Raw genomic sequence first — 12,178 nt, 5'->3', positions numbered from 1 at the left:
TCAGCCTCCCACCGGTTTAGAAAGGCTCTGTTTTCAGAATCAACTTTCCTCTTGGCCATTGTTAGGGGCTAGTTTTGACTTGAAATTAGGGTTGTATACATCAACAGACGCTTGATTGATACGGGAATGATCACAGGTAGCCTATCGTTCAGTAAGGCAGCTGTTGCACTGCATTATGGGATTTGTAGTTTGTGTGTTTTCGGCGCTTCATATCGTCGGGCCATTAAAAAGATATATAAAATGATCTTGCGGGCCGGATGTAATTGTGCGCTGGGTCGGATGTAGCCCGCGGGCCTTGAGTTTGACACATGTGGATTAGAGGGTTCGCTGGAGACCCACCTAAGAATGGAGAATTCAGTCATTCAGAATCCTTCTTCCTTTTATGCATTAGCTACTCCACAAAACTAAGCTCTGAGGCGCTAAAAACTGTGAAAGACTAGACAGTTTGCGACCACATCAAGTGGTCCATTTCTGAATGACATCTCTCAGTACTACAAAATGTCATGATACTGAGAAAAGAGGAAGAGGAGGTGAAAAGCTGAAGGAAGAGAGAAAGAAGACAAACGTGAAGTGATGAAAGTCGAGGTTGAGAGGGGTTAAAATCAAGAGGAAGGTAATTAAAACCCTCCTTCACACAGTCTCTACACAATAATTCAACCAGCTAGCACACAATAACAGGCACAAGCGTGTCACAGGCTAAAGACATTGCAAGCTGCAAAAGAATCATTCTGCAAGGCATGAATATGGCTACTTAAAGAAAAATCTCTTCATTATGAATTAGGACTCCATCACATCTCTTTAATACGCTGTCTGAAGGAAAGGTAGGACAGGATTAACACCAGAAAGCAAAAACATTCAGACACACAATGCTCCCAGCTGTTTTCACATAAAATGACAGTCTCTCTCTCTCTCTCTCAGTGTTGGGTGGTTGGGGTCAAGGGGGGATGAGAGTGGGTTAGGGGAGAAAGAGAGGGAGCCAGCAGCCAAGGACTGAGTGAGTGTGATAAAACAGGGAGAGAAAAGATGGCCCCAAGAGGGAGAGAGATGAAGGGAAGGAAAAGATGCAGAGGAAGGGGGTTAGATGACAAGGGATTAGTAGGAAGATGGAGTAGGAGCTGGAGGGAAGAGTGAGGAGGAAAGGTGGAGGACAAGAGAGAGAAGGAAGGGGAGGGATTGTTCTTGTGAGATAGGAGGAGGTAGTAGCAAGGGGTAAAGCTGGTGTTTCTCTTATTGCCTGAATCACTGGACTGAAACTGCAAAGTCTGCTGCAGTGGAGAGATGAGGGAGGTGGGGAGAAAGAGGGGGAGACAAAGATAGGGCAAATTAGGCAGAAAGTTAATAGAGAGATTGAGGCCAACACACACACACTTAAAGGTTGTGGGGCTAATGTGGCAAATAATGAGACCACTTTCCATTTCTGACAGATTTACCCTCTCAAGTGCCACACACACACACACACACACACACACACAGGAGAAAAGATCTTAATGTCACACAAACATTCGCTGCTGCTGCTGCTGCTGCTGGAAAATGAGACGCACACACTTCATGCAATCACTTGATCACTTGCATTGCAACACACTGGATCTATGTGCATCTGTGGTGCATGCCGTCAAGCACAAGTCCAGAGTCTGGAGATTAGATTTGACAGAAGACAAACTGGAAGCACACACACACACACACACACACACACACACACACACACACACAGGCGAAAGCAGACAAGCTGAGGCAAGCATGCATGTGAAGTTACAGATGGTGAATGAACACAGCAGTTACCTTGGCTGCTTTGAGCAGGTATTGGTACTGAACACACCAAACCTGTGGGGAGTCACGGCAAGGTAAACAAAAAGAAGCGGGGGTGGTTGAGCTACTGTATAAATGTGCATGTGTGTGTGCACAAAGAACACTGGCGAACTAGGAAATTCATATTAGGCTGCAACTGAAGATATTTCATTGTTATGAACCAGTTCATCTTTTGGTCTAAAAACATCAGAGAACTGCACATTATAATATTAGAGTTATTAAATGTCTTGTTTCTTCCAAAACAAAATATTACTGGTGCTGTAAAGAGCTGTCAAATAGTTTTTTGACAGTCTAATACATTAATAAGGTAATAGCTGCAGCTCTAATTCCTCTCAGCATATTACAGCTCTGTCAGTGAAGTGAAAGGATGTCTGGATGTTGCTGCAGCTGTTCAAATGTGAACAATGAGAATACAGCGTCAGGTAGGAAACATCCCAGTGGGTTAAACCCAACTTTGAGTCTGTGGTGGGACCATTTTCACAAGTGCTTCCTCTCTGTCCTCCTGCTTCCCCTCACTCGCTGCCACATAAGGCAAAATACCATCAAAGTTCAACTAAACATAATCTACAAAAGCAAAAAGCTGCTAATGTGGCCGGGTTCACTTTCATGTCAGGCACTTCTTTGAGACTAAGAAATAGGCTGCAGTTGACGGTTACACAAGTTCATTTTGGTTGGTCTGTTTGAAGGTGAAACATTTATACAAGACCAACTTATTCTTCACTCTAATATTATTTATGATGATGTAGCCATTATTTAAAAACAGCAGTGTAGTAAGAAATGTAAACCTAGGAAAATAAACATAGCCTAAGTTTGAGTGCACATCATCATCATATACAATGGAAACCTTGAGCTACAGTACTGCAAACAAATTAGGCGATTTTAAAAGCAGTAGAGGTGGCGTTTTTGTTGGCGCTTCTCAAAATTAGGACAATTGTTCCTTTTTGTTTCCTTTTTTTTGTACTGACTGCGTTGCTACTTGACACAAAGCATCTCTATTTCTTTTCAACGAAGATGTTCTACTTTGTGAATTAATTAAAAAAAAAAAAAAAAACTGGAAGAGACTTTTCCTGCTGGTTCTCTCAGCTACACTTTTTAGCCACAGAAAATAATAACTCATGTATGTGCTTCGTACCCAGGCTGCGGTTGCTGAGATACTCTCTGAGGCTGATGTTGCCCAGCTGGCTGGGCGTGACCTGGCCCACCTCCAGAGCCACGGCCGTGCTCTCGCCCTCCACCTCCATGCCCACACACACTGACTGCACCTTCAACACCAGCACTGACACCTGAAGGAGACGAACACACACACACACAAAAACAAAACATTATAATCAACATAATCAGAAATTTACACATTCTTCACAATATTTCTGAACTAAATTTATACACATTTGATTACAAGGTCATCATGACAGTAAATCAGATGACAGAAGATCCACACCCATATAAATGTGTATATAATATTGTATGTCTGCTGGAACACTTTACTTTCGTAGACTTCTCCAAGGTTGATGTATCTTACTATATCTTTGGTGGGCTCATCGATGCTCTGGGAGGTGGCGCTGACGGTGTCCGGGGACCCGCCTCCCTCCTGCTCGGTCACGGCCTCAGTGGCACTCTCAGGGGCGCTCTGCTCATTGATGGCATCCTTGAAGCCTGAGATAGATGCATCATCTGTGCATGGAGACAAAGGCACAACTCACACAGAGAACTACACACGTTTCATGCGGCCTTTTATATATTGCTTTCCTGCAACACTGCACATTTCTAGCTCATCAGCACAATGCAGCCACCTTCTGGTCAGAACAGCTATCTGCAAGGACGTCTAGAGATTTCTTGTTGTTTCCTCCACTGCATACAGAAGTCAAGATACAGCACAGAGTGGAAACTCAGGAGCTTCTGGAGAATGAAGCTAAAGTTTGACATGTGCCAGCTTGTACTACTAGCAATTCATCTGATTTATAGTTCCTCATTGAAATGTTTTACCAGTGCATGTCGCAGAAACAGTTGGTAAATGGATGTGCATTTCACTTTAATGGAGGCAGGTAAACAAACCAATTTCACATAACATTATGCAAAACCAGCCACATCATCGCAACAGACAGATCTCACCTTTATGTGGCGTGTCCTAGTAGTTATTCTGCAATTAGCTAAATAGATCTGACCTTAAGGTACATCTGTGCCTTGTACAATGACACCACTGAAGTGGGTATTCCCCCCCGACCACAGGGGGGAAGCGCTGAGCAAATTACAGCTTGACACACCAAAATGAGAAGAGGATGACAAACTACCAGGTTGGGGCTACCTTGTATTGTAATGCACACTGACTGACAAAAATAAAAACAAAAGGCTTGACTAGAGTCTCAGTCGACTGCCAGGTCTCGCAACTAATGACTCAACTATTCAACTATTAGGAGGCTGTCCTAATTATCTGTGTGTTTTCTCCACCTCTCTCTGGCAGGCTGTACATGTCTCCATCCTCCAAAAGGCAGCTGTCGATGGAGATGTTGTCAAGTGAACGGAGGGAAGGGCTCTTCTTCATGTTCTTATAGGACACTGAGAAACTGGACTGGGAGCGGTCCCGCATCAAACGACCACTGCAACAGAGATGGAGAAGAAAGTGTAGCAGATAACAGAAGCAGCATAAATGATATAATTACTCTATCATTTTAATTATTCTGTATCAGATTAGGAAACACTGTCCATGCATGCCATTGATTTTAAGGCTGAATGAAAGGGACAATGAGTAATTGTTAACTTACAGAGACAAGAAAAGAAACAGGGAAAAATCAGTTTGCCGTTTGACTTCACTACATCCGTTAAGAACGTTGCTCTTATGCTGATACTGAGCAGAGACCACTGTGCTCTCAGAGCTTACTAAACAAATCATGAATTAAACGCTGCTTTATTCCTGTGTGTCGTTTTCTTTAAGGTCATGCTATCCTCCAAGACACAAGAAACAATCTAAAGAAAAATCAGGTCGGTCAAACTCAAAGCAGTTCTCAAAACACTGAGAACACGAGGCCAAAAAAACAAAAAGACCTGTCACAGACGAGGAGCTCCACTTTACATCCCTACCCTCAGTACAAGTGAACAGGTAGACACCCAACACATGAAAAAGGACCCATTTAACACATACTGGTGTGTCATGCACACATGCAAATGCAAATGCATGCCCACAGGGGATTCACATACACCCATCTGCACTGAAATGTATTCATCCACCGATCACAAGAACAAGGACACACACAGAGTACATGTACACCCACACTCAGTACAGCTAGCCACAGATCCAGTGCCTTACATGTTGGATATGGAATAAAGGGAGGTGGATCTGCTGGATTTTGAGAAGCTGAGGAGATCAGAAACCACAGACAAACTTCCTTTCCTTGGTAGAGAGAAAACACACACACACACACACACACCTCACATGGGTCAAAGCAAAGGTCAAGAGGCCGAAAAGGAAGCGAATTAGTTAACTAAAGACAAATATATGAAGTGCTGACAGAGCAGATGAGAAAACGCACACAGGGAGATATGGCAGCCAACATTCAAAATGTCAGAGGCACATGAAGTCTGAAGACTGAACAGTCATACAAGCAAACACAACTCGTGTTCAGAAACAGAGACAGTCACTCAACAGATTCATCACACAGAGGGAAATGTTGCCTGGTTAAACTATATAATAAAAAAGATGAAAAATAGTGACAAGTGATTACTTAGAAGAAATTGCATTAAAAAAATAAAATCACATTTCAAGAAGCTGAAACCACTAAGTGTTCAGTATTTTCCTTGATAAACTGCTTTAATAACCAAACAGTCAAATTTAAATGTCAAATAACACTACTGCTGATTCACTTCCTGTTGGTCACCTAATTGATTAACCTGCTTATTACTGAATAAGGTCAAGGGGGGCTGGAGCCAATCCCAGCTCTGAGTGAGAGGCAGGGGCCACCGTGGACAGGTCGCCAGTTTATCACAGGGCTGGCATGAAGACAAACAACCACACACTCCTACAGGCAATTTAGAGACGGGCATGTCTTTGGACTGTGGGAGGAAGCCGGAGTAACCGGAGAGAACCCAGGTAGGCACAGGGAAGAACATGAAAACTCTACAAAGAAAGGCACTGGGTCGGCCAGGACTCGAACCCGGAACCTTCTTACTGTACTAATTGTTTGAGCGTCTTATTTTTTTTAAAGTAGAAACTTAACTCAGTAAAACCTTGGCACTAAAAATAACCTGTGAAGTTTTGGCCACTAGTATTGTAGCAGAGCAATGCTTTTAATAGTGCTCCACCACACACACACACACACACACACTTTTGTTTTTTTTATTGTGTGCCATTTTCATGATATTTCACTGATTGATGGAGGTAATGCACCAACAAATGAAGCAAGAAACAGTGAGAAAGAAAAATGCAAGTCATTAAAACTGAACAATTAAAACATTTTTTTAAATCTGTTTTATGATGAAAGAAATGCATTTTGTTTACCAGAAAACTCCACAGATTTTGACACTGTACTATAAATCCTGAGTTTCCCTCGGGATCAACAAAGTATCTATCTAGAAATTAACAGTTGAATACCTGGATACTGACTGAGACATCTTAGCAGCTGCTGCCTGGTCTTTGTCGCTCCAGTCTTTGCTAGTGAGTGGGTCAAACAGAGGTTCACTCGCCTGGGTTTTAGAGTCGAGTCCATCTCCCATTCCATCACCTGCAACCAAAACTTCCAACACCGCCTCACCCCCTGCATCTGAACTCCACTTCCCAGTGTTCTTAGCCAAAGTGCTCTCGTCCAGCGAGGCTTTGTGATTTGAGTCAGGATGGTGAGTTGACATGGAGGTGGGGACAAGGGGGGGAGGGCACTGCATGGCTCCACCGTCTGAACCTTCACCACCTAACAACTGGTCTACAGAGCATGACCCTTCATTTCCTTTCTCGCTCTTCTCCACCACTTCTCCTGTGTCGCTCACAGGCTCCAGAGTTCCTCGGCTCTCTGAGGGAGAGAGCTCAGATACCAGAGGGGATCCTGAACCTGCAGGCTGGGAGACGGGCTTCAGGAGCAGGGACACCTCTGCGCTTTTCAGCAGAAGGCCCAAGCAGACGGTGAAGGGCTGGTGGTCTGCAGGACGCTGGGAGGGATCCTTACGTTCTCTTTTGGAGCCCATCTCCTCCAGCTCCTGCTGCAGGGCTTTGATGCTGCGTTGCAGGTGCATCAGAAACACATACTGTCGGTGGTTCACCTGCGTGCGCGCACACACACACACACACACACCATAATGGATGAACCATTCTGAATAAAGCTTCTGATCAACTAGAATAAGACAGTCATCTCCCACAAATGATCAGGCCTATTCTAAACAGTGAACCCACTTAGATTCAGCTTCCAACATTTGAAACAATAAAAAGGTAAAATTCAAAAGATTCACGTTATTTTTAAGCTCAAAAATGTTTCTCATTTAAAGTTGTCATAATCTGTTGCTGGCGACCATAGATTCAACCTAGAGAAATGACAGTTGGTACTAACTAAAAATGAGAAGTCTGCTGCCTGAACTTTTAAAATAAAAAAAATAAAAAATAAAAAACTCGAGACATCTGTTAGCCTCAGCAAAGGGGGTGGGCATTAAATATTTAACAGTGGGTGTTTTATCAACCTGGAAATGAACCAAAAATGGGCTTTTAATGCATTTGACCTTGCTTTGACATGAAACTTTAGGGACAGCTACGTTGGCACACAGTAGTGCATCAGTGTTACACATTAAAGAAAACTGATAACTGTAAAATTGCTCATATAAAACAAAATAGGTAAATCCACTGTGCATTCCTGAAACAGAACTAAAAACATACCTGAGCACTTAAATGCTTCTGCACATGCACCAGCACATGCACATCTGCATCTTTACTTGATGAAGAGGAAGGAGGCAGAGTGTGTAATGAGAGGGGTTTATTGAGTCCATTACTGGGTGGCAGTGTTGCATCACTGATGTGAGAAGATGTTGGTGACACAACAGTACTGTAATACTGCTTTAATAAGCGTTTTCTTTGTAGGCGAGCAACGACCTCTGCAGAAGGGCTTCTGGACAAACCTGATCCAGCAGCACCTTTCAACTTCTGCTGGTGCTGGAGGAGCTTGGCTGGCTGACACGCCCATACAGTGAGAGGGAAGGAGTCCACAAAGGGCTGTGGCCGTCCTTTGCCTTCATAGTCCACCCAGAACTGCGCAAAGTGCAGCGCCCAAAAGTCAGTAGCAGCCGACATCTTGAGGGCATCTGTGCCCATTGTTGGCACCACAAGGCCACGGTAGATGTCATGGAGCTTGGTGTCTTGTTCATGAGCATGACGTTGGAAGATGGAATGAAGGAGAGGTAAGGAGGAGGAGGAGCGAGGGAATGAGAAGAAATCAGAAGAGAAGAAGGGCTCCTCTTCAAAGGCCTGCAGCAGGACCTCAAGGTGGGAGCGAGTGCAGTTGGCGGGGTGTCGGGTGTTGGTGGCCACCATTTCTGAAGTCTGCACTGAGATGGAGCGCGGCAGGTCAGGAGGGTATGAGGCTTCCTGGTCAGTTGGAATTACCAGCTAACGGGGAGCAGAAACCAAGACGAGCATTAAAAGCAGAATACACAAACCAAATTTTAAATCTAAACAAAGGTTGGGAGCCCTCTTTACCTTAAGCATGAGGCCGTCAACCTTGATGTCAACATGTTCATCGGGTTTCTGCGAGTCGTTGAGCTTGTAGATCTCCATGAACTGCTCCAGACTCTGCCTGAGATCGAGGGCAAAGAGGCTGATCCACACCAGGCTGCGAGGATCCAGAACCAGCTGCAGGGCGTTCAACTGGGCATACAGGTTGGGACACGGGACTGGAGGGTCAGGAGGAAGGAGGAAATGTGGAAGAGATATAATGTCACATTCTCCATGGGCATATGAACAAAGAGGGAATGAGGAATCAGAAATCAAAGGAAAAACAAAACAAAACAGGAACTAACAATTTTTTTCTTGCTTTCTTGGTTATATACATTTTTAACAGATCCAGACAGAAGGTGAGAGAAAGAGTCACTAATATTTCTTGTTTCCGGAATCTACAGTAGATACAAGTCTTACTGGGGTAGTCTTTTCCATCTGGAAAAAAGTACTCTGTGAACTCGACATGGATGGCTGGCATGTCTGGGGGGAGGTACAATGACTTCTTATTACAGGAGATCATGGTTTTAGGTCTGGAGCACCGCTGGTCTGCTGTTGACACCTGCAACACACAAAAGGAAATAGAAACTTGAAGTTAGTTGAAAAAGACACATCTCTTCATATGTGGAGGTTTGTAAGCTAGTGTGTCTGTAGTGACCTGGTAGATGCTGAAGTCAGCCATCCTGAGAACAAATGAACTGGACATGAGGTGGGCCTTGGAGTTTTGAGGGGGAGGAGGACTAAAGGAAATGGTGGAGGAGGTGCTTATCTTACCTGGAGAGAAAAGGAGAGAGATGGAAGGAAAGAGAGAGAGGAATATAAAACCAGAACAACAGCAAGCGACAAACAGAGCGACCACTCAGTTCTTCAATAGGAAACCTCTGTGCCTTGCAAAAGGTGTGCATCACCGCACCAAGCTGTGCGCACACACACACCGTGGTACCTGGCTCTAGGCACCAGCAGCACTGGGCTGGAGGCTGTGTGTGTGGGCTCCACTCTAGGAGTCCTTCAGCCTCCCTAACCCCTACTCCTCCTCCTGTTCTCTCCTGACTTCCTAGAGGTCCATATACATTGTCCCTAAGGGACACTGAAGGACAGAAAACCCACAGGGATGACATAAATGATGGTGTGGTGCTGTGTTTGTGTCAGGATATACAACAAAAACATACACCCAAAGTCAAGTTATGTAAATCCCTTGCCAGGTGTGTTTGTTTACCAAGCTGTGGGGATCCATGTGCAGTGGCCGAGCCTGGCTGGTCTCGAACTGCATTCTTTAACATCTCCACATTGGCCTCGAACTCATCAAGCAGGTACCGTGCCCAGTCCTCCCTAGCCTTGGTGGCGTCGCTGTAGTGCATCCAGTGGGCACAGCTGTCACCTGGCAAGGTGCGGGTAGTTGCACGCCCGTGAGAGTAATGAACAGATGTAATGATGACGTGACATAACAGCAATAAAAATAGAGTTATTCTGAGCTTCTTTGTTCAATTTATTTACAGAAATAAGGTACTTTATTGTAGGCTATTTAAATAAATGAGTTTATTTTGGAGATTCAGCAAGGATTGCATAACAGTAAATAGGTTATAATGACATCATGCTGCATCTTGGCCTAAAATACAGGATGTGTACCTGCTTTGTGGAAAGGGTAGTAGTCCAGAGTGATGGAGCTGAAGGAAAGCTGCATGGCTCCACCTGTTATTCTCTTATTGATCGCTGCACCATGGCATTTAAAAAAAAAAAAAAACGAAAAAAGGTTAAGCCAAAATGTTTTTACTGTACTGAAACGACACACACACACACACACACACACACACACAAACAAAGGTTTGGCGCAATAACTTCTGTGGTATAAAAAGGCAAAGAAATAGGAATAACCAGATAAAGATGCGAGTTTCAGCCAGTGTGTGTGCGCGCATGTTCACAATGAGTCAAAGATCATTTTATATATCGCATTGAAGAAAAGCATCTCTGTGCCCATGGAGATACAAGTTCTGCCATTTTAAGATTTTGCTCTGTACCTTTGTCCTTAACATGGTTGTCGTCACATATGTGCAGGTCAAGGTGTGTGATCTGGAGGTGGTGCGACGTCTCGCACACATCATAGGTGGCGAACAGCTTGGCCATCGTTGCATTCTGGTCAGCGGCTGTAGACACCTGCTGGGTACGCACCTGCTGGGCTGAAGGCTGTGCTGACGACACCTGGTGAACACAGGTGTACAGACACAAACTAAGTCCAGATACTATGACCAGTGTTTTTATGCCTCTGCACTGGCGATAGGCTCGGTCGGAGGCAATATGTTTACGGGTTATCTGTCCGTCCCACAAGTGCCCATCTTGACTCAGTGATGAACTAAGATTTTGGTGGTCATAGGTTAAGGCTCACTTCTGCCCCACACCCGTGAATTTGACTGGTTGGCGAAGGCGTACAACTGAAGAGCGATTAATTCTAGTTGCTTTTGGCACTGATCTTTTGGTACTGTTGATGCTCACAGTGGTGGTCTTTGTGTTTTTCCTGATGTTGGTGTATTTTGTCTTGTGATATTGTTGTAGTGCCAAGTTGTTTTTGTTTTTATGTGTTAGCCTAAAGAGAGAAAATAGTCAAAACCTGTCAGGTAAACATCAGGGTGGGACAGATGACAAAGTAGCCTTTGCCTCACTCTTATTAAAACCACTGTGGTGCATTTGAGCAAGGCCCTTTAATCCCAAATCTGCTCCAGTGGAGCTGCTCAGTGGCCACAGGCCAGTCTGTGGTGGCAACAGGCAGCTTCCAGCTGTGAATGCGAGCTGAAAAAGAGGTGGCCTCCCAGTAAACCTACCCTGAACAGTAGAAAGAAAGATGATTTGTGCAGTACTCAGTCCTTCCAATAGATGGTGTGTGAAACCAAATAACAGACACACCAAATACTGTTAATTTGTTATCTGGCACATGGATTTTGTGTAGGTGATGAATGTATGTATGTGTTTAATTGATAAGAAAACAGGACAAAGACTAAAGGACAGTGACAGCAACAGTGAGAGACTGATATAGTGAATGACACACTGGGGGACAGACATGATTTCCATGGACTCAAGGACAAACTATCAGACCATGACACAGCTCATTCACACAGAGAGGAATCAGGGCCTGAACAGGAGGGGGCAATGTTCAAAATGAGAAAATGGGAAGGCAGAAACAAAGAGGGAGAAAATCAACAACAAAAAACAAACAATTCCCCACTCGTCCCTCACTTCGGGATGGTCTTTTTTATTCCTTCCTTCAAGCTCGGGTACTCTTCCACAGGGGTATGTTATACTGAGAGCTTTCTCTACTTCAGCTAATTCCTTATTACTGAAATGTCATCTATTGTCTGTACAAATACATATACACACACACACATACACATATAAGTATATACACATACATACATACACATATATATACATATATATACACACACACACACACACACACACACACACACATATGTATATATTACCAACTGTTGTCTGTTAACTGTGTTGAAGTGTTTCAGAGTGGATTTCTCCTTTGTTTCTGGACTGCATTAAACCACTTGTTGCTTTCAAAGGTGTGCCTGTTCACCAGGCCTTCGGTCCTCATACCAGTCCCCCCCTCGATACATATTTTATTACAAAACCCTGAAGTTGTTTCCAGCCTATGTGTACCGCTTAGGTAAAAAAAAAAAAAAAAAAAAAAATCTT

At 44.0% G+C, this 12,178-nt stretch overlaps 1 protein-coding gene across 4 annotated transcripts in view; it reads right to left on the bottom strand.

Annotated features, from left to right (window-relative positions):
• bltp3b (bridge-like lipid transfer protein family member 3B) overlaps positions 1–12,178 on the bottom strand; it is a 30,832-nt gene that overhangs the window by 4,072 nt on the left and 14,582 nt on the right. Inside the window, exons 8-20 of one of the 4 annotated variants that reach the window (XM_020599502.1) lie at positions 10,498–10,678; positions 10,109–10,192; positions 9,699–9,860; positions 9,141–9,256; positions 8,903–9,044; positions 8,468–8,661; positions 7,652–8,377; positions 6,389–7,047; positions 5,108–5,191; positions 4,252–4,400; positions 3,326–3,477; positions 2,939–3,089; positions 1,780–1,821 (exon numbers count right to left, since the gene is read on the bottom strand). In XM_020599502.1, coding sequence (XP_020455158.1) covers positions 1,780–1,821; positions 2,939–3,089; positions 3,326–3,477; positions 4,252–4,400; positions 5,108–5,191; positions 6,389–7,047; positions 7,652–8,377; positions 8,468–8,661; positions 8,903–9,044; positions 9,141–9,256; positions 9,699–9,860; positions 10,109–10,192; positions 10,498–10,678 — 2,842 coding nt within the window. The remainder of the gene's footprint in view (positions 1–1,779; positions 1,822–2,938; positions 3,090–3,325; positions 3,478–4,251; positions 4,401–5,107; positions 5,192–6,388; positions 7,048–7,651; positions 8,378–8,467; positions 8,662–8,902; positions 9,045–9,140; positions 9,257–9,698; positions 9,861–10,108; positions 10,193–10,497; positions 10,679–12,178) is intronic. The other 3 variants (XM_020599503.1, XM_020599504.1, XM_020599505.1) reach the window with 3 other exon arrangements.

Source organism: Monopterus albus, unplaced genomic scaffold, assembly GCF_001952655.1.
Source record: "Monopterus albus unplaced genomic scaffold, M_albus_1.0 scaffold41.1, whole genome shotgun sequence".
Taxonomy (NCBI): domain Eukaryota; kingdom Metazoa; phylum Chordata; class Actinopteri; order Synbranchiformes; family Synbranchidae; genus Monopterus; species Monopterus albus.
The sequence above is the reverse complement of the archived record's forward strand: the minus strand, read 5'-3'. Positions and strand labels throughout refer to the sequence as shown.